At 46.8% G+C, this 18,476-nt stretch overlaps 3 protein-coding genes across 15 annotated transcripts; 1 reads left to right on the top strand and 2 right to left on the bottom strand.

Annotated features, from left to right (window-relative positions):
- Positions 1-10: 10 nt before the first annotated feature.
- On the bottom strand, positions 11-3,245 carry Lime1 (Lck interacting transmembrane adaptor 1). 13 transcript variants are annotated; one of them, XM_015478260.2, is made up of 6 exons: positions 3,109-3,245; positions 1,441-1,554; positions 1,209-1,266; positions 1,067-1,118; positions 580-953; positions 11-483 (listed from the first exon to the last, which is right to left on the bottom strand). In XM_015478260.2, exons 2-6 carry the CDS (start codon positions 1,536-1,538, stop codon positions 280-282), a joined length of 786 nt encoding a protein of 261 aa, XP_015333746.1. In that variant the 5' UTR covers positions 1,539-1,554; positions 3,109-3,245; the 3' UTR covers positions 11-279. The 13 variants fall into 13 exon arrangements, with proteins under 13 accessions (XP_015333746.1, XP_048666569.1, XP_048666570.1 ...); XM_048810612.1 differs by lacking the exon at positions 3,109-3,245 and adding an exon at positions 2,846-2,980; XM_048810613.1 differs by lacking the exon at positions 3,109-3,245 and adding an exon at positions 2,391-2,798 and having other exon boundaries at positions 1,067-1,115.
- On the bottom strand, positions 3,011-18,476 carry Zgpat (zinc finger CCCH-type and G-patch domain containing). The gene is made up of 7 exons (XM_048810610.1): positions 18,391-18,476; positions 15,819-15,905; positions 5,361-5,494; positions 4,964-5,119; positions 4,100-4,219; positions 3,611-4,016; positions 3,011-3,431 (listed from the first exon to the last, which is right to left on the bottom strand). Exons 2-7 carry the CDS (start codon positions 15,821-15,823, stop codon positions 3,293-3,295), a joined length of 960 nt encoding a protein of 319 aa, XP_048666567.1. The 5' UTR covers positions 15,824-15,905; positions 18,391-18,476; the 3' UTR covers positions 3,011-3,292.
- Positions 7,218-7,527, top strand: LOC107136033 (40S ribosomal protein S29). Its single transcript, XM_015478270.2, has one exon. It carries the CDS (start codon positions 7,263-7,265, stop codon positions 7,431-7,433), a length of 171 nt encoding a protein of 56 aa, XP_015333756.1. The 5' UTR covers positions 7,218-7,262; the 3' UTR covers positions 7,434-7,527.

Here is an 18,476-nt window from a genome sequence, read left to right on the forward strand (position 1 = left end):
CATGCCCATCCTTGTTTGATGGAACTTTATTAGGATGTAGGCCTTCTCTGGAGCAGGGAGAGGACATGTAGACGGTGGAAATAGAACCTCACAGGCTAGAAGCCTTGGGATCTGGGATTTGTGCTGTCAGCTGCAGGGGCAGGGAGCTCACTCTGGAGAAAGGAACATAGTAAATACTGGGTGTTCAGGGGTCTCCAAACCCTCCCGAGGCAGAAACGGGGGCCTGGCACCTGCACATATCCACTGTGTTACCAGGTAGACAGGAGGGGTGAATCCTGCTCAGGGCCCCATCTCCTGGATGCTCTCATACACATTTTCCAGGGGCCTGCTGTCCATGCTCAGGTCCCTGAGGGGGAGGGTCTCACAGGTCAAGTCATTCCTTGGGGCCAGAATCGATCCCCCACCCTTGAGGTCTAGCTGGTTTTTTATGAGTCCTGGGTCCCTGCTTTCAGACTTGCAGACCCTGGAGTACAGGATGTCCACCTGGAGAGAGGAGGGATCCAAGGAGCGGTAAACACCAGCCTCTCTGCCAAGAATCTGCCAGCCCCACCTGCTGTGCACAGCCCAGGCCCACTTTACCTGAGCAGTTGGGATCCTCTCAGCAGTCCCCTGCTGCAGTTCTTGGGGACCCTGACCTGTCCCCTTGAGCTTCTGGATGCAGGCATATTCAGCCACCAGAGGTCTGGCCGCAGGCCCAGGCCTGGCACAGCCGATGGTCAGCCGTGTCCCTGCCCACACCACAGGGCTCGAAGCCAGGCTGGCTCTGGGGATTGCAGCCAGCCCTATGTTGGAATAAGTGTCCTCAGGGCCAATGAAGGGTGAAGGGGAGACAGGAGAGGCCTTAGGCAACTGCTGTGGTGGGAAGATGGAGGGGGCTGCCTGTGGCCTGGTGCTGCTCCTGGGCACTTCCAGCCAGTGTGGGTGCAGGAGATCCATGCTGGCAGGCCGTGGGGCTAGGGGTGGGGTTAGAGTAGAGGTCACTTAAGGGTGGGGAGCAGGCCTGGCCCCAGAACTGGGGAGACAGCCTATGGCCAGACCCACCCCATTAACCCTCCCGGAGGCTCACGATGCTGCTGTGTGGGCCGCGGTGCAGCTCCTACAGCCTGGTGCCGGACCTGCTGAGGGAGCAGAAGCGAGTCTGTCTCAGCACTGACTGAGGGCAAAGGTCTGGAAGGGACCCTGTGGCACCACCCTGGCCTGGCACTCACCACTTGCACTGGCTTCATGCTGCCCTGCAGCCTGGCCCGATGCCTCAGCACCCGTGTCCTGGGGGCAAGAGCATCATTAGGCCAGGGGCCACAGTAGGTACAAGGGTGGTCAGCAGCTGATGCAAGACCAATGTAGAGGTTCTCACAGAGCCTCTGCACGGGCCTGCCTCTAACTCCTGTCTGCACAAGGAGGTGGTGAGGGCCCACAAGGAACCCAGCACAACAGACATACCTGTGGCAGGCTGTGCACAGCACCCACAGCCAGAGGAGCAGGGAGAAGCACCCTAGGACCCAGAGGGTGGGCAGGGCCAAGGGCACTGGTTGCCCCATCCTGTGAGGCAGGGGCCTGGGGGCAGAAGAGAGGGGCACTGGGGCTGGCTTGAGGATGGGGCACACAAATGGCAGCCCCACTTGTGCTCCTCCCTCTGTGGGTGGGCTCCTCCCCCTATTCTGACTCAGCATACCGGAAACACCTGACCTTACCCAGGGGCACCCACCCTTCCACCTCCAGCTTGGAACTCCTGGTGAAAAGGGGTACTCTGCCTGCACTTTCACCATAACTGCAGGTGGTCATGGTGATGGCAGAGCATGGCTAGGGCAATTGTAACCTGGCCAAGATCATGCTGTGGTCACTGCAGCCCAAACCCATGATCTGGGGGAAGTCCCTGCAGTTACACCCCTGGGCCTATGAGCCACAGGCCACAGACCTCGCCTACCCACCCTGCCCAGCTGTGGCCCCCTTGTCTTAGGTGATGCCCCTAAGCCATCTTAGTAGAGAGCTTGGACCTTGAAGTGGAGTAGTGGAGAGGCAGAAGAGGCCAGCTTCAGGCACTGAAATGTCCTCCCACCCCTCTGGCTCTCCTCCCCCTGGTCTCTGCCACCTATGCTGGATTAATGTCAGCAGAGTTGCCTGGGGGATGGGTGGTGGGTAACAGGTGGGCCCACCAACTATCTGTAGGAGTTAGGGGAGGTTCAAGGGGTAATCTTGGAGGTCGAGGCCAGTCTACCCAGACTCAGCAGCGGGCTTCTTGCACGGGCATGTGGGAGGACCCAGTCTGATTAACTGGAACACAGCCAGTTCCCAATGCCTTGACCAGGTCAGTCCAAGCCCTCCCAAATGCAAGGAGCGCCCCTGAGGGGCTTGGGGAACTGCCCATGCTGGAGGGCAGAGCAGGCACTTACCAAGGCCACCACGCGGCTCCTCCACGGCCCTGTCTGGGGCAGCCAGGAAGGTCTTTGTGGGCCTGGTAGAGCTCCCCACCTCACTTCCTGTCGCTGCCTCAGAGCACCTCCCCAGCAGCCCTCAGCCCTGAGCTGCAGCTGCTGCTGCACCAGGAGTCACCCACCTGCTAGGGCCCCTCCCTCGGTCTAGTCGTGACTCAGTGTGCTACCCTGGGCGCTGGGTGGCCATCCCTATATTCTGAGAGCCCAGCTATGCACCCTACCACACCCACTGAAGTGAACACTTGCCAACAAGAAGTGGGGAGAGTAGATCAGCTAGATAATCAGTGGCCACCAAATTTCAACTGACCAAACCCACTTGAGCAGGACCACCTGCCTAACAGTGCTCCTGAGGGCCAAATCCACCCAGTGAAGTAAGCACAGGGCACCAAAGGACACCCAGGGTTTTTACCCACCTCAATCAGAAAAGAGAAGGGAGAAGGCCACTCTCCTGGGCCCTCTGACCCTGGCATGGGCTGTGGCCTCATTCAGGACCCCTGAAGCCCAGCCCGTGAGTTGCCATGAACCTGTGCAGACCCCTCTCTCCCCAGAGACCCCGTAGCCAGCTGAGTCTCCACTGATACTGTGACGAAATCATTTTAATGTCCTTGCTAAGGATACGCCCCAAGACACTGGCAGGTGGGCTCCGTAGGCAAGTAAGTATCCAGAAGTGACTGACCCTCCAGAAGGACATCTTCACTTGGCAGTGTCCAAATACTCCAGGCTGGCGAGGCTGATATGAATCCTAGAAGTGGGCTGTCCCCTCTTGAGAGGTATCTTAGGTGTCAGAGTGACAGCTGGTTTTTCAGCCAAGGCAGCCGGAGTTGGGGTCCCAGGACCCATCCACAGTACATGCGAGGCCTCTAGAACTCTGTCATCTTCCTGTGGGTGTCTGCCTTCCGCTGTTCCCGCTGCAGGCCTGCCTCCTGAGCTCGGAGCTGCCCCAGCTGCCGCTGGGCTCCTGCCAGCTTCTCTTCCAGCTGGGCTGCTGCCACGCTGTGCCTAGGAACGGCCTGCTCGTCAGCATAGCTTCCTGGCCCATTGACACCACTGCTGTTGTGGCCACTGCCCGACCTCTTACATCTAGCTTTCTTCAAACTCAGCAGGCACTCTCAGGTCAGGTGACCGCCCGCATATGTCCTATAGGGATGGCCACCCAGCGCCCAGGGCCCCACACGTACCGGCCAGCATTCCGGGTGAGGGCCTCTTGGATGCCCTGGATGTCCCGCTGGGTACGCACAATCTTCTCCTCAGTCTGGAAGAGCCGTAGGCTCAGGGCCTGCTTGGCGCTCTTGCTGGCATGGTACATGTCCTGGCTCCTCCTTCCTGGGGGGCCCGCCCCAGCCTCCAGGGCCCCAGGAGCCTGGCTCCGCAGCTTTTCATTCAGGAAGTCAAACACGTTCCGAGGGGGTGGTCGGCCCCCAGGCCCACCCCCACTCCCCTGGCACCTTGGGGGCCTGTTGGCACCAGCCTGGCCCCGCTTGGTCCTCTTTTGCAGGATCTCTGCACACTGGTCCAGCGACTTCCCTCGAGGCAACACCACAGCATGAATAGGCTCCACCCGGCCTTCGGCATGTCTGCCTAAGCCTGCGAAGAAGTAGGGCTGGTGCTGCAGGTACTGACCCTCAGCTGCTCTCCAGCACCCTTCCCCCCAGGTAGCACACACTCACCCTTGCCAAACTCATAGCCCATCTTGGCGAGGAGTCTGGAGCCAATGCCACGTGTGTGTACTTCCCAGCCAGCAAAGGCAGAGCTGCAGGTCCCAGTGTCTGCAGTGCCTGATTCCACCACTGCAAGAGACAGAGGGCAATGGCTCAGCTAGGCCAGAGGACGGTGAGTGGTGACCTGTGCTCTGGCCCGTGTTCCCCAAGAGCTCAGCTCCCAAGCAGGATACCCATCTCTTGCCAGGACTCACAAACCTGCTGTGGGTGTTCCTGGCACCTTAAGCAGGTAAGTTGACTGTACTGCAGCCAATCACTGGTTGCTGAGGATAGGGGTTCAGAGATCACCAATTCATGTCATAGGTTCCCAGGGACACCTCCCTGTCATCACCCTCCCTGACCCCTCAGGAGACTTGAACATTGCCTACTAGCTCCCTTTCCTGACACCTCCACCCAACGTATCTGGACATACACCCTCTATCTGCCAGGTTCCCTTCCACCCCCACCCACCAGGCAACAGGTCCTCAGCCTGGAAAGGCAATTGACAGAGCCACCCCTTCCTGTCCGTCACGTCTACCCATCACTCCCTGTTGTCTCTTTAGCAGCTCCAGCCCCAACAGTCCTTTCTCTCCCACAGCAAGGCCAAGACCTTGCATTTCAGAGCTTGTAACTGTTGCACATGCTCCTCAAAGCCAAAGGCCAGGTCTCTGGCCGTACCCCAGGCCCTCTGCTGTGGTTACCCAGGCTGAGCTGACCTCACTTTGGCCACTCACTACAGTTGTCCCCTTAGCAGGGTGCTTCTCAGGGAGAAAGCTGCCAACCTTGCTCCAGGCCCCCACCATCCTGGCTCTGGGCACCACGGTGCCGTTGTACCTCTGGCATAGCTTGAGTCAACCGCATCACCACTGTCTGAGTCCGATGACTCTGCAGCCTCCGTGCGCAGGGGGGGCAGAATGCTATCTCCCTCCACCACAGCCTCTTTCAGCAGCAGTGAGTCAAACTTGACTGTATAGTAGCCATTATCTACATCTGAGGAGACAAACATGGGCTGCAGGTCAGCAGCTGTAATGAGCAGGCCGCAGTAAGGAGCAACAAAGGAAGGGGGAAGTGAGGCAGAGCTGAGGCCAGGCCAGACTTGCTCCTCTTGGGCCCAGTCGGAGATCTCAATGTCCAAAGAGATAGGAAGTGGCCCAGGACACAGAGAAAAGACTTTCTAAGAAGGGCTTTACTCAGAAGCACCCTGTCAGGGAAGTCCCCACAGCAGCCTCACCAAGGATCCGTGCTGGGTGCCAGAGGCCATCCTGGTGCTTGGCCAGACACGTAGAGCCAGCCTGCAGCAAGCTCAGATCTGGGTCCTGGAAGGGGCGCAGCTCATCCACGGAGACCACCTGCCCGTGGGAGAACCTGCAGAGAAGGCCACAGGGGGCAGGCTCAGCCATGGCCTATGAGGGCAAACAAGCCCAGGAACACCAAGGCCATCTGCCTGGTGCCCAGAAGGGAGAAACAGACAGGGAGATAAGCACACCAAGAAGAATATACTTTTTCCATCTCTCTCACATACCTTTTTTTTTTTTTTTTATTTTTTAAGTTGTAGATGGACAGCGTGACATTATTTTATTTGTTTATTTTTTATGTGGTGCTAAGGACCAAACCCAGTGCCTCACACATGCTAGGCCCCAGCCCCAGCCCTCTCTCATATACTTTTTAAATATTTTTTTTCTGGTTATAGATGAACACAATACCTTTATTTTATTTAATTATTTTAATGTGGTGCTGAGGACCGAACCCAGGGCCTTGCACATGCTAAGTGAGTGCTCTACCACTGAGCCCCAGCCCCAGCCCTCTCATACACTTTTGCATGTGCATATACATACACACTTTCTCACAGGCAAACACAGACTTTCACTCATAAACACACACATGCATAAACATACACTCATACTCACAGACATACCTACATATACATGTACAGGTGCACACAAATATACAAGCACACATATATATTCCCATGTACCCATATACATAAACTCACACGCGAATATACACACACACGCACAGACAATATACTCATACACACTAAACATGCACACTTGAAGTCTCTCAGGATGCGCTTGGCTACTCTGAAGAGCATATTCCTGGTATTGTTTCCAGCTTGCTAGGGTGACAATGTGGCAGAGGGTGTTGTGACTTTGGCTCACCATCATCTCCAGTTATGAAGTTCTAGACCCAATAAGTACTCATAGCAAACATGGTATAGGGTGGACGGGGTGCATGCATGTCCTGGACCCAAACCCACTAGGACAGCCTAGTCATAAGTAGCAGTGCTGAGACTCATATAGATATATATATTTTTAAGTACTGAAGATTGAACCCAGGCATGCTTTACCACAGAGCTATATCCCCAGCCCTTTTTATTTTTTTCCAGTTCTTCTTCTTATTTTTTTTTTTGAGACAGGGTCTCATTAAGTTGCCCAGGCTGGCCTTGGGCTTGCAATCCTCCTACCTCAGCCTCCCAACTTGCTGGGATTACAAACCTATTCCACCACATTCAGCAGTATTGCAACTTTTAGATATCAGTGCACCAGTAAAATTAAAACCAAAACCAAAACCAAGTTAGAGAGAATGAAGAGGAAATGTGGGGACAGACACAGGACTGCAAACTTGAACCTGCTAAATAAAGACATGAAAAAGCTAACCACCAGCCACCACTGCATGTCATCATTTCATACAGGAAACTGTTAACCCCACAGGAGCAGCTGAGGGCTGGCATTCACGTCAAAACACAGCCAGGGTTGTCTTCCTAGGCAGGAATCTGTGGGTGGGAAGGAGGGAGATGGACAGGCAGTCTCAGTAAGCTCCCCCAAGTTGCACAGTGGTGGTCTGGGGTTCTCCTTCTCACCCCTGGCTATCCTGGTAAATAGGGCACTGCCATTGAGCAAGCAATACCAGCAGCTGTGACACAGCTGCAAGAGCACTGTAGTGGAGGTACTGGCAGAAAAGTCTCACTCAACCAAGGACTAAAGGGATGCACTCAAAGCAACTCCTCGCCAGGTGAGTTTGGCACATTCCCAATGTCTGACCATCAGTCAAACCTTTTTGGAGGATCCTTTATCACTAGAAGAGGCCTTAAAATTTGGCACACCTTTTGCCTCGTTGCACCCTTGAAAGCAAGATGGGTCATCAACAGCTGTATTGGAGCCATCCGCGAAAATTTGGCCAGGGTTCTCGCTCTTGCCGCGTGTGTTCAAACCGGCACGGTCTGATCCGGAAATACGGCCTCAACATGTGCCGGCAGTGTTTCCGTCAGTACGCGAAGGATATAGGCTTCATTAAGTTGGACTAAGTGATCTTCCTTGAATGGATTACCCAAGACAGCCATCCAGTGAAGGAGAACATGCTCACTCTTTGTACATAAAATAAAAGTTCTAAAAAACTTCCAAAAAAAATAAATTAAAAAAAAAAAAAAAATTTGGCACAGATTGAGTGCTCCTTATCCAAAATGCTTAGGACCAGAAGTGTTTTAAACTTAGATTTTTTAAAATTTTGGAACATTTACAAAAACATAATGCGATATCTTGGGGGTGGAATCAAGTTAAACAAGAAATTCATTTGGGGGCTGGGGATGTGGCTTAAGCGGTAGCGCGCTCGCCTGGCATGCGTGCGGCCCAGGTTCGATCCTCAGCACCACATACAAACAAAGATGTTGTGTCCGCCGAAAACTAAAAATAAATAAATAAATAAATATATAAAAAAAAAAAAAAGAAAAGAAATTCATTTGTTTCATATAAACCTTATACACACAGCTTAAAGTAATCCTACACAGTATTTTCAGTGTGGCTGATTTTGAACTGCTATCTGTTCACATGAGGTCAGGTGTGGAAATTTCTACTTGTGGCATCATGTCCACACTCAAAATGTTTGGGATTTTGGAACACTTCAGATTTTGAATTTTCAGATCAGGGATGCTCAATCGAACAAGTGCTTTTATGAAAGGATTTCCAAGAATATGAAAAACTTAAGAAATAATCTAAAAATTTGAAGCATGGGGAATAGTTATGGTATATCCATGAGGTTAAAAATTAGAGATGGACAAACTGACCTGTGGAAAAAAGGAGAACAGCAAGAGCCCCATGCACATAGGAAACCTAACAACTGAGGAGTACCGCAAACATGCTAGGGAAGGATGAACTCTGGATTCAAAATTTGAGTTTTCATATATAAGACCCCCAAATTGATGACCAACATCAAAATGTCCACAGAAACACATTCCAGATGAAGTAAAGACTTAAACCTGAGAACTCTAAAAAGATCTGGAACTATAAAAAGATTTAAGCTCAGCTAGGGCCTGGTAGGGACATCATTGAACACTTCCCACAGAAATACGAGCCTAAAACTGGAAAAAATTGTCAAGACTCACTGGAAATTGATGAGAGCACACATACACTGAAAAGAGATTAGTGACAACCCGCTCAGCTCTGGTGGAAATGGGAGGAGACAGCTGCTACATTTGGCCCGCTCCTGGGTTCAGAAAACCCATGATAGTTCTTCCAGCTTGGGAAAAAACTAAAAGCCGCAGAGCAGATGGGGGCAGAGGCAAAACCCAGGCCCTGGCAGCTACATGCGGCAGTGCTGGCAAAAACCACTGGGGAAACAGCTCTGATCATGTGGGGTTGTGACTTCAGCTGCAGTGAACACCAGCTATGTGTTTAACAGGGAGATCCCCAGCTCCTGAGGGAAATGCATGTGTTAGGAGCTCCAAGAGAAGACCGGAGAAACCAGGAGAGAGAACAAGAGGCTGGGTGAACACGGAAGGTGCTCCCCAACCCACAGGGCCAAATGGCTGAGGTAAGAAGCCCTTGGTGCTAGAGGTATCTGAGTACCATTCCTGCCTAAATCACAGGTGATCATGGAGCTTTAAGAAGATGCAGCCCCCTCCCCGCCACACATATGTGCATGCACACACAAAGATGCAGCTCTAGGAAACCAGGCTAAAGAGCAAAAGCACATCTTAAATAAGCGGTGGTGACAGAGGCTGCACATTACAGGGGAGGCAGATTTTCTGATTTAAGTCCAGAAAACTTCACTAAAACAAACTTAGGAAAACAATTCAGAATCCAGGTATAATATATCACCTGTCTTCTGGCTCTGCTCTTTCTAATGAGATGTCATTGAATTTTCAACAAAGTTATGAGACAGGAAAACAGGAAATGTGATCTAAATTTATGGAAAAAAGCAATTGATAGAATATGACCGAGTGAGTCCAAATGCTGAGTTAAACAAGACCTCAAAACAGATATTGTAAGTATGTTTCAAGAATTAAATGATAATGACACTCACTCAAGAAACAGAATATCTTAAAAGAGGAAATTATATAAAAAGAATCAAATAGAAATGCCACAGTTGAAAAATAGAATCACTGAAACAAAAAATTTGCTAAATAGAGGAGAATGATTGAGACAGGCAGAGCACAGGGGGCTTCCAGGACAGTCCAACAATTCTGTGTGGTGCTGTAGCGCTGGATCATGTTACTACGCATTCAATCAAATCCACTGAACATGCAGCACCCAGATGGAGCCCTGTGCACACTGTGTCTGGGTGGTGACAACGCAGGTGCTCTGGGGCATGAGGAGCTGGTGATGGAGGTTGTGCCTGCCTGGGGCAGGGGCATGCAAAGAAATTTCTGTACTTCCATTCAATTTTGCTGCAAACTTAAAACCTCCCTAAAAAACAAACAAACAACAAAAAAAACCCACCAAATTGGGGAGAAAAAAAGGCATCTCAGAAGCCCATATAAAAACATCAAGCGGGCTGGGGATGTGGCTCAAGCGGTAGCGCGCTCGCCTGGCATGCGTGCGGCCCGGGTTCGATCCTCAGCACCACATACAAAGATGTTGTGTCCCCCGAAAACTAAAATAAATAAATAAATATTTTTTTAAAAAAAACAAATAAAAATAAAAACATCAAGCAAGGGGTTGGGGCTGGGGCTCAGTGGTAGAGCGCTTGCCTAGCATGCTTGGAGGCACTGCGTTTGATCCTCAGTACCAAATAAAAATAAGAAAATAAAATAAAGATATTCGGTCCATCTACAACTACCAAAAAATCCAAACAATAACAATTAAAAAAACAAAACAACAACAACAACAAAAAAAACCATCAAGCAAACCAGTACATGTGCAATGGGAGTCCAAAGGGGATGAGGCACCTGATGAAGTGACTGCAAGGCCCTCCCACCCGGTGGACTAGACATCAACTCAGCTTCAAGAGACTTTCTGAGGCTAAATGGTACAAGCGCAACGAGATCACATCCAGACATCAACAGAAGTGCCGAAGTCAGAGAAGCATAGCAAAAGAAAAGTAACTGTTTCTGTACAAAGGCACAGTGGTTCGGTTCATAAGTGACTCCTCATTGGAAACAATGGAGCCAGAAGGCGATGTGATGTTGTATGAGAATGCTTAAGAAGAAAAAGAACTGCCCACCAAGAGCTCTGAAGGTGACCTTCAAAGATGAAGGTGACCATACTCCAATATTCAGACGAATCAGACGAAAATTATAAGGCATGCTGAAATAAGAAAACATAGCCCATTAACAGGAACAAATCAGTTAACAGAAACTACTTCTCAGCTGTGTTAATTATACCAAATAACTAAAGGTAAGCATGGATGATGAACCAAAGGAAGTGTAAGAACAAGGTATGTTGCCCCAAGGTAACCCAACAGAAGGTACCCACAGACAGGACATCATGGAGGAGCAGTGTACAATGTCCCAAACACCAGCTTCAGGGAAACCCTGAAGCTAAACAGTAGAATAGCCAGAGGAGTTGAGCTGGCAGATGAAAGAACAGAAAACCCGGAGGCAGGTCTACTGAATGAGAGAAAGGAGAGTCCAGGAGAAAGAGCAAGGCCCCAGGAATCCATGGCACACCACGAGCCCCACACACCATCACTCACAAGGCGGGAGCTTCCGGAGAGGAAAGAGGGGAGCACAAACAGTACTCTAGAAGATGTGGAGATAATGACTGAAACATTCCACATGAGATGAAAGATCTGCATCCACAACATCCAAGAACTGCAATAAACTCCAAATCTTTAAACTCAAAGAGGTCCAGAATGAGACTCATTACAAGCAAACTGCTGAAATCCAAAGACAGAGAATCCTGAGAAGTGCAAGAGAGGAGGGACTCAGCATGTCCAAAGGATCCTCCAGAAGATTAACAGCCAGTTTCTCATCAGAAACTGCTGAAGCCAGAGGCAGTGGAACATCATTTAAAGTACTGAAAGAAAAAACAAAAACACTACTGGATCAAGAAGTCCATATCCGGCAAAACTATCCTTCCAAAATGATGGAGAAATAAAGACATTCCCATATTCAAAAAGCTAGAAGAAATGATTGTAAATATTTTTTAACATAAATAAATGACAAATGTTACAGGGGATATAGTAGATAACACATACAAGGTATTGAAATATTACATGGCACCCCATTATTAGGTACAATTTTATTTTTTTTTAATGTGTCAGTTAAAATATTAATTTAGGCTAGGCATGGAGGCACACACCTCTAATCCTAGCTACTCTGGAGACCAAGGCAGGAGGAAACCTGGGAAACTTAGTAAGACCATGCCTCAAAAAATAAAAAGGACTGGGGATGTAGCTCAGTGATAGAGTACCCATGGTTTCAATTCCCAGTACTGCAAAATACATACATATATACATACAAAAATTACAGACCACTATCCTTTATGGATATAGATGCAAACACCCTCAACAACACAGTAGTAAACCAAATTTAGCAGCATATTCAATATACACGATGACTAATTGTGATTCATCCCAGGAATGTAAGGAGGAGCTCAATGCATGAAAACCATTCAGTATAATACACCACATTAGTAAAAGAGGAAGTAAAAAAAAAAACCAACATAATCATATCTGTTGATACAAAAGAGCATTTGGAAATGGCAAACACAACTCAGGGAATGTCCTAAATTTGACGAAGAGCATCCATGGAAGACCCACAACTAATATCATATTCAACAGTAAAAAACAGAAAGCTTTCCCCCCTAAGACCAGGAAAAAAAGAAAGAAAAACACAAATACTCACATACTCTTACCACTTTTATTATACAATGTAGCAAGTTCCAGTTAGAGCAATTAAGCAAGAAAAAGAAATAAAAGCCATATAAGTTGGATACAACTAAAATCTCTATTCAGAGATAACATGATCCTATAAACAGAAAATCTTTAAAAATTACAAAAACCTACAAAACCACAAAAAACTCCTATTAAAGCTAATAAACAAATTTTAGCAAAGGACACAAAATCAACATACAAAACTCAGTTGTATTTCTACACATTGGAAATGAACAATTTAAAAATGTAATTAAGAATATTAAGTAAATTCTACTTATAAGACCATCAAAAGGAATATTAAAAATAAGTTAAACCCAAAACATGTAAGATCTGTACATTACAAAATATAATTGGAAGAGAATACTGCTAATACTGTTTAACAATCTTATTAAGATTGGTCTATGTATTCAATCCCTATCCAAACTCCAAATGCCAGGCTGGGGTACAGTTCAGTGGCAGAGCACCTGCCTAATATGTGCAAGGACTTGGGTTCAATCACACACACTCTCTGATACATACTATAACACAGATGAAACCTAAAAATACTATGTTAAGGGCCGAGGATGAGGCTCAGTGCTAAAGTGCCCAACCAGCATGTGCAAGGCCCTGGATTCAATCCTCAGGACCACTCACATGCACACACACTGTGTTAAATGAATCCAGCCAAAGAACAAAGGACAAATGCTGGATTATTCCACTTGTACAGGCGCCTAGAAAAGGCAGATGAAGAGAGACAAAGTAGAGGTTCTCAGAGGCTGGGGGAGAGGGTCCTGGAGTTACTTACTCAATGAGTACAGTTTCTGTTTGGGAAGAAAACATTCTGAAAATAGATAGTGGTGGTAATGACTTTTTTTGGGGGGGTGGAGGGTGGGTATGAAATCCAGGTCCTGCATATGCCAGGCAAGTGCTCTGCCACTATGCCATATCCCTAGTCCTGACAGTGATGATTATGATATACTGTGAATGTCAATTAATGCTACTCAATTGAAGGCTTAAAAATGGTTAAAACGGGACACCTTGTCATACATATTTTACCACAACATTTAAAAATAAATAATGTAACATAAAAAACCAGTGAATTGTATGCTTTATATGGGTGAATTGTATGCCATATCAATTAAATCAACAAAATTTTGTTTTGCTTTTTTTTTTTTTGGTAATGCTATGGATCGAGCCTAGGTTCTCACACATGCTAAGCAATGTTCTACCACTGAGCTACTATCCCCAGTCACTCAATGTAATTTTTTTTTTTTTTTTAGTGAAGGAAAGAACAAAATATAGAAATGAAGAATAAGATAAAGAGAGAAAGCATCAAATATTAAAGATAAGTGAAGAGTTAGTATGGACAACAAGACATATACTATGTACTGTAATTCAAGAAAACTTTCCTGATGGGCTGGGGTTATGGCTTAGTGGTAGAGCGCTTGCCTAGTGTGTGTGGGGCACTGGGTTGGATCCTCAGCACATTAAAAAAATAAAGTTATATGTCCATCTAAAATATATTTTTGAAAAACTTTCCTGATATGAAAAATATTTGTAATTACCTATGTTGAAAGACTATACCATGCTGAAAGTATCACTTTAGTGTGATTCACAGTGAGATGCATCACGGTAAAACTACTGAATTTTACAGGGAAAGAAATGTGTGAGCCAAGATTTATACCCAATAAAACTGGCCTTTGAACATAAAGGATACAAACACAACTTTTCCAATAAGCAGCTCTCCAGAAATGCCACTCTAGGAGCCCACCACTCACCTAGAGATAAACGAGCCTTAGATAACCAAGTAACCCAACTGCCCAACATGGATTGACGGCACACACAGAATAGGCCCTTGCAGAGCTGAGATGATGGGCTAAGATGACCACACACTACATAATGGAGACCTAGTGCCATCGTAAAACACAAGAATGCAGGTACATGGATAAAAACACTTCCCACAGTTTTCAGTCATTGCAAATGGTGCTGTTAGTCCGAGTGCAATTGCTCTCAGAATGCTGTGTACCTACAACGGGATGACAAAAAGCAATGAGAGGAAATTTGGAGTCTATGATCCCCTGAGCCCCTGAGAACCAGAACCCTGGGGTGGGGTAGAGAAGGAAATTCAGATGTGATCCAAAAGAGACTGAATGAAAACGCTAGTTGTTAATTTGAACTGTTCTGAATACCTATATGAACTCACATGTATTTTACTCTTAAAAATACAGGTGGATAGGTGGGTGCACTAGAGCATGCCTGTTATCCACAGTAACTTGGGAGACTGAAAAGGATCAAAAGTTGGGGGCCAGCCTTGGCAACTGAGGAAGACCCTGTCTTAAAATAAATAAAATAAAGGATTAGGAATGAAGTTCAGTGGTAGAGTTCTAGGTTCAATCTCTAGTACCAAAAACAAACCCCAAACTGAACAGGTGCATGGTCTTATTATCTCAGGCAGCCTATATACATATACATCCACTGTTCCCTGTTTCCTAGCTCTGCCACCTAAAACATGTAGAAACAATGACCAGCCTGCAGCCTGGTATTATGCACGCTGAAGGTCTAGAAACACCCCCTCCCATGAAGGAAACCATCCTTCCTGGAGGCTGGGCAATGCAGGGTCTAGGGCAGGAAGTGCACTGGTGGGTTGAGTATCCTGACCCAGACAGCAAGGTGGCCATTAGCATCAGTGGAGGCCAGTCAAAAGGATGCAGAAGTCAACTTGAAGAGGGTCCTGCTGGCCAAAGGCAGGCCAATTTGCAGGTAAAAAAAGGATCAGAACTGCAGCAGATCAAAATTCATCAAATGCATTTACATTTATGAGTTCATAAAAATATTAAATTTTTTAAAAAGTTACTTCATCACCTTCTCATTATAAAAACGATTCAGCTCTTTATCTTCAAAACTAAGTAAACAAGACAGAAATGTCAAGCATTTTTTCTATACTGGGTGGTCAAGTAGCACCCCAGGTGTGTGCTCTCTGCACCCCTTCCATTCATATGGCCAGCAAATGACCCTAGTGATAAAAACAGTAACACCAACAGAGGTTGGACCTGAAGCCTGCAGATGGCAGGTGCAGCTATAATCAGGGTCAGAAAATGGGCAAGACCAGATTATGGCGGTTACACCACAGTCAGACCTGGTTGATAAGCCATATAAATAAGAAATACGGTTTTTGAGGGAAGAGGCTGTTTAGGATTGAGGTGCAAAGCGGGGGCTTCTAGGATTATTGACAACTGGTAGTTTTTGATCTGGATGGTGAGAGCCAGTTCAAAACATTTCTTTATATTCTATTTGCTTCCCACATCTGAATTTGTTTCAGAGTAATGAGCTAAAGAAAGCCACTTATGCTTGTTACTCTTCAGGTACTGTTCTATATTCTTTGTGGTCCTATACGTGAATTCATTCTATTCTCCCAGTAACTAGAGGAATACTTCTCACCTCCATTTTTTAGAAGAGAAGAGAGGAGAGAGATCAAGCTATAAAAATGTGTGAAAGGGGGCTGGGGATATAGCTCAGTTGGTACAGTGCTCGCCTCGCATGCACATGGTCCTGGGTTCAATCCCCAGCAACACACACACACACACACACACAAAAAAAAAAGGCGTGAAAGGATGCTCACCTCATTAGTAATCAGACAATACAAATTCTATCCAGATGCCACTGTCCAGTTTTCAACAGGCACAAATCTGAAGGTCAGACAGTATGACTGTGGGCAATAAGAAGAGCACTAAGAATGAGGCACTTCAGGAGGTAAGAAAGTGCGTGCTCTCTGCACTGACCCAGGCACATACTGACTCTCCACAATGCTTACATGCTGGGGAAATGTTTCTTGGGTGCAAAATAACATGCACTAGGATAGTCACCGCTTGTTGTTTGCAATAAACGAAAGCTGAACACCATCAAAGCAGACAGAATAAGATGTGGCATACTCATATGAGGGAAAGTAACAGTACCTGAACAGAAAAGTTTCATGTCAACTTGTTCATCTCTCAAAACATAACTGAAGCCGAACACAGTGCCCCATGCCTGTAATCCCAGTGGCTCAGGAGGCTGAGGCAGGAGGGTTGCAAGTTCAAATCTAGCCTCAGCAACTTAGAGAGATGCTAAGCAACTCAGTGAGACCCTGTCTCTAATAAAACACAAAATAGGGCTAGGGATGTGGCTCAGTGGTCTAGTGCCCCTGAGTTCAATCCCCGGTAACACCCCCCCTCCAAAAAAAGCACAGTACATACACCACTTACAGACACACATCTGTAGAGGACCATCATGTACTAGAAGGGTATGTACCAAGTTTGGTGACAGCAGTCTCTCAGGAGGAGAGTAAAACAGAGAGATTGGGGGTAGAAAGGTACTTTATATTATTGGTACCATTTTATTTCTTTTATTTTAAAAATTACAAGCTGGGTACAGTGGTGCATGCCTGTAAGCCCAGCTACCGAGGAGGCTGAAGCAGGAGAATGGTAAGTTTGAGACCAGCCTCAGGAAAAGTAGCAAGACCCTGTCTCAAAATAAAAATTAAAAAGACTGGGGCTGTAGCTCAGTGGTACAATCCCCAATATCAATCAATCAATCAATCAATCAATCAAGATGGAGATGGAGCTCAGCAGTAGAGCACCCCTGGGCTGAATTTCCAGTATTTCAAACCATCTTCATCATCATCATTATCATTGTCCAAAACAAGTCCAAGAAAACAACTTAGCCTGGGGTGCTGGCAAGGCAAGTGTTTGTGAGATGCTTCAAAGTCTTCAGATTGGACCTAAAGCTGACAGAAGGAAGCACTGCTGATGAACAGTGCTGGGGCCGGTGACCTTGGGCAACTTAGTGCTTCAGAGCCCATCTCTCCATCTGTAAAATGGAGTGACTGCAGGGCTTACCTATAGTGTTGCTGCACAGGTCAGTGAGCATATGCAAATCTCTTGGAATAGCACCTGGGCCAAAGGAAACAGGCCAGCAGCAAACTAGATCTCTCATTGTAGGGAACACAATACAGGAACTTGGTAACCCCCAGAGACAGTGGCAAAATGATGATCTAGCTGCTGGTTACACAGACATGTCCACTTGGTGAATATTGTCACTGATGACAGGCACCTTTGTGCAGGGGTGGGAGAGGAGGGTGGGGAGGGAGGAAGAGAGGGAGGAAAGGAGGGAAGAAGGAAAGGAAAAAATATACCAAGAGTCTACTAAGAAGTATGATATTCAGCTAGGTGCAGTAGCATAAACTTATAGTCCCAGTCATTCAGGAAAATGGCAACTTATCAAGATCATATGTCAAAATCAAAATCAAAATGGGTGAAGTACAATGTAGCTCAGGGTTAGAGTCAGCTGAGGTTCAATCCCACACAGCAAAACAAAACAAAAAAGTTTAGTAGTCATCCTGAACTACTGGCTTAAAAGAAAATCAACTATGAAAAGTTTTAGTGAATACTCCTTCTAAAGATGAAGTAAAAACAAAACTATGTGTTAAGGGAAAAAAAAAATAGACACCGTGGCAGTAAATGAGGGCATTTGCATTTGATGAGGTGATGCCATCCCATTCCTGAGATGTAAAGATGCGGACATTATTTATTCAATATCCTCATCAAGTAGATCATAGGTGCACCCTGAAGCACTTACGGGCAAAAATAAAAAAGGAACTTCTAGAATTTGCTTTAAAATAGTCCAGGGGAAAAAAAAAAGGTAGAGCAAGGGAAAATAGATGTAAAATTGGAAAATGTGATAAATAATGAAGCTGGCAGTTGTCACCGCTCTAATCTTGTGCATGTTTGAAAACTCCTGTAAATCCTGGGGTTTGAGGTACAAGTCAGTGGCAGAGCGCTTGCCCAGTATGTGGATTGATCCTCGACACCGCCAAAAAAAAAAAAAGAAAGAAAAAGCTAATTTTAAGGTTCACTCTGGAGAGTAAACTGATGATGGGCGGGTATTGTTCTTTACAATATAAACGCAGACTTATTGATTTCTCAAAAAAAAAAAAAAAAAAATCCAAGTAAACATGAGGCTGGGGCTTGGTGGTAGAGCGCTGGCCTAGCATGGATGAGACACTGGGTTTGATCCTCAACACCACATAAAAACAAATAAATAAAATAAAGGTACGTATCCATCTACTACTAAAAAAAAAAAAATTAAAAAGAAAAACCCGAGTAAACACCTCATCCCGACACCGCTGCAACTCCCCGGGCAGGGCAAGGCCTCACCTGCAGCTGTCCTTGAAGCGGCACTTCCCCTCCAGGAAGAACGGGCAGGGCTTCAGGGACTTGTGAGTGGGGTAGAGGTAGAGCAC

The sequence above is a fragment of the Marmota marmota genome, unplaced genomic scaffold (genome assembly GCF_001458135.2).
Source record: "Marmota marmota marmota unplaced genomic scaffold, marMar, whole genome shotgun sequence".
In the NCBI taxonomy this organism is placed as follows: Eukaryota; Metazoa; Chordata; class Mammalia; order Rodentia; family Sciuridae; genus Marmota; species Marmota marmota.

Bases quoted from the DNA above. Each gene is read 5' to 3' on its own strand.
- Lime1 (XM_048810611.1), bottom strand. From the start codon at position 2,917: ATGAGGCCACAGCCCATGCCAGGGTCAGAGGGCCCAGGAGAGTGGCCT. The intron at 1,555-2,845 runs GTGGGTAAAAAC...TTCTGCCCCCAG, and splicing joins CCTTCTCTTTTCTGATTGAG to GCCCCTGCCTCACAGGATGG. The intron at 1,267-1,440 runs GTATGTCTGTTG...TCTTGCCCCCAG, and splicing joins CTGTGCACAGCCTGCCACAG to GACACGGGTGCTGAGGCATC.
- LOC107136033 (XM_015478270.2), top strand. From the start codon at position 7,263: ATGGGTCATCAACAGCTGTATTGGAGCCATCCGCGAAAATTTGGCCAG.
- Zgpat (XM_048810610.1), bottom strand. The intron at 4,220-4,963 runs GTACAACGGCAC...TGTCTCTTGCAG, and splicing joins TGACTCAAGCTATGCCAGAG to TGGTGGAATCAGGCACTGCA. The intron at 4,017-4,099 runs GTGAGTGTGTGC...ACTTCTTCGCAG, and splicing joins GGGCTATGAGTTTGGCAAGG to GCTTAGGCAGACATGCCGAA.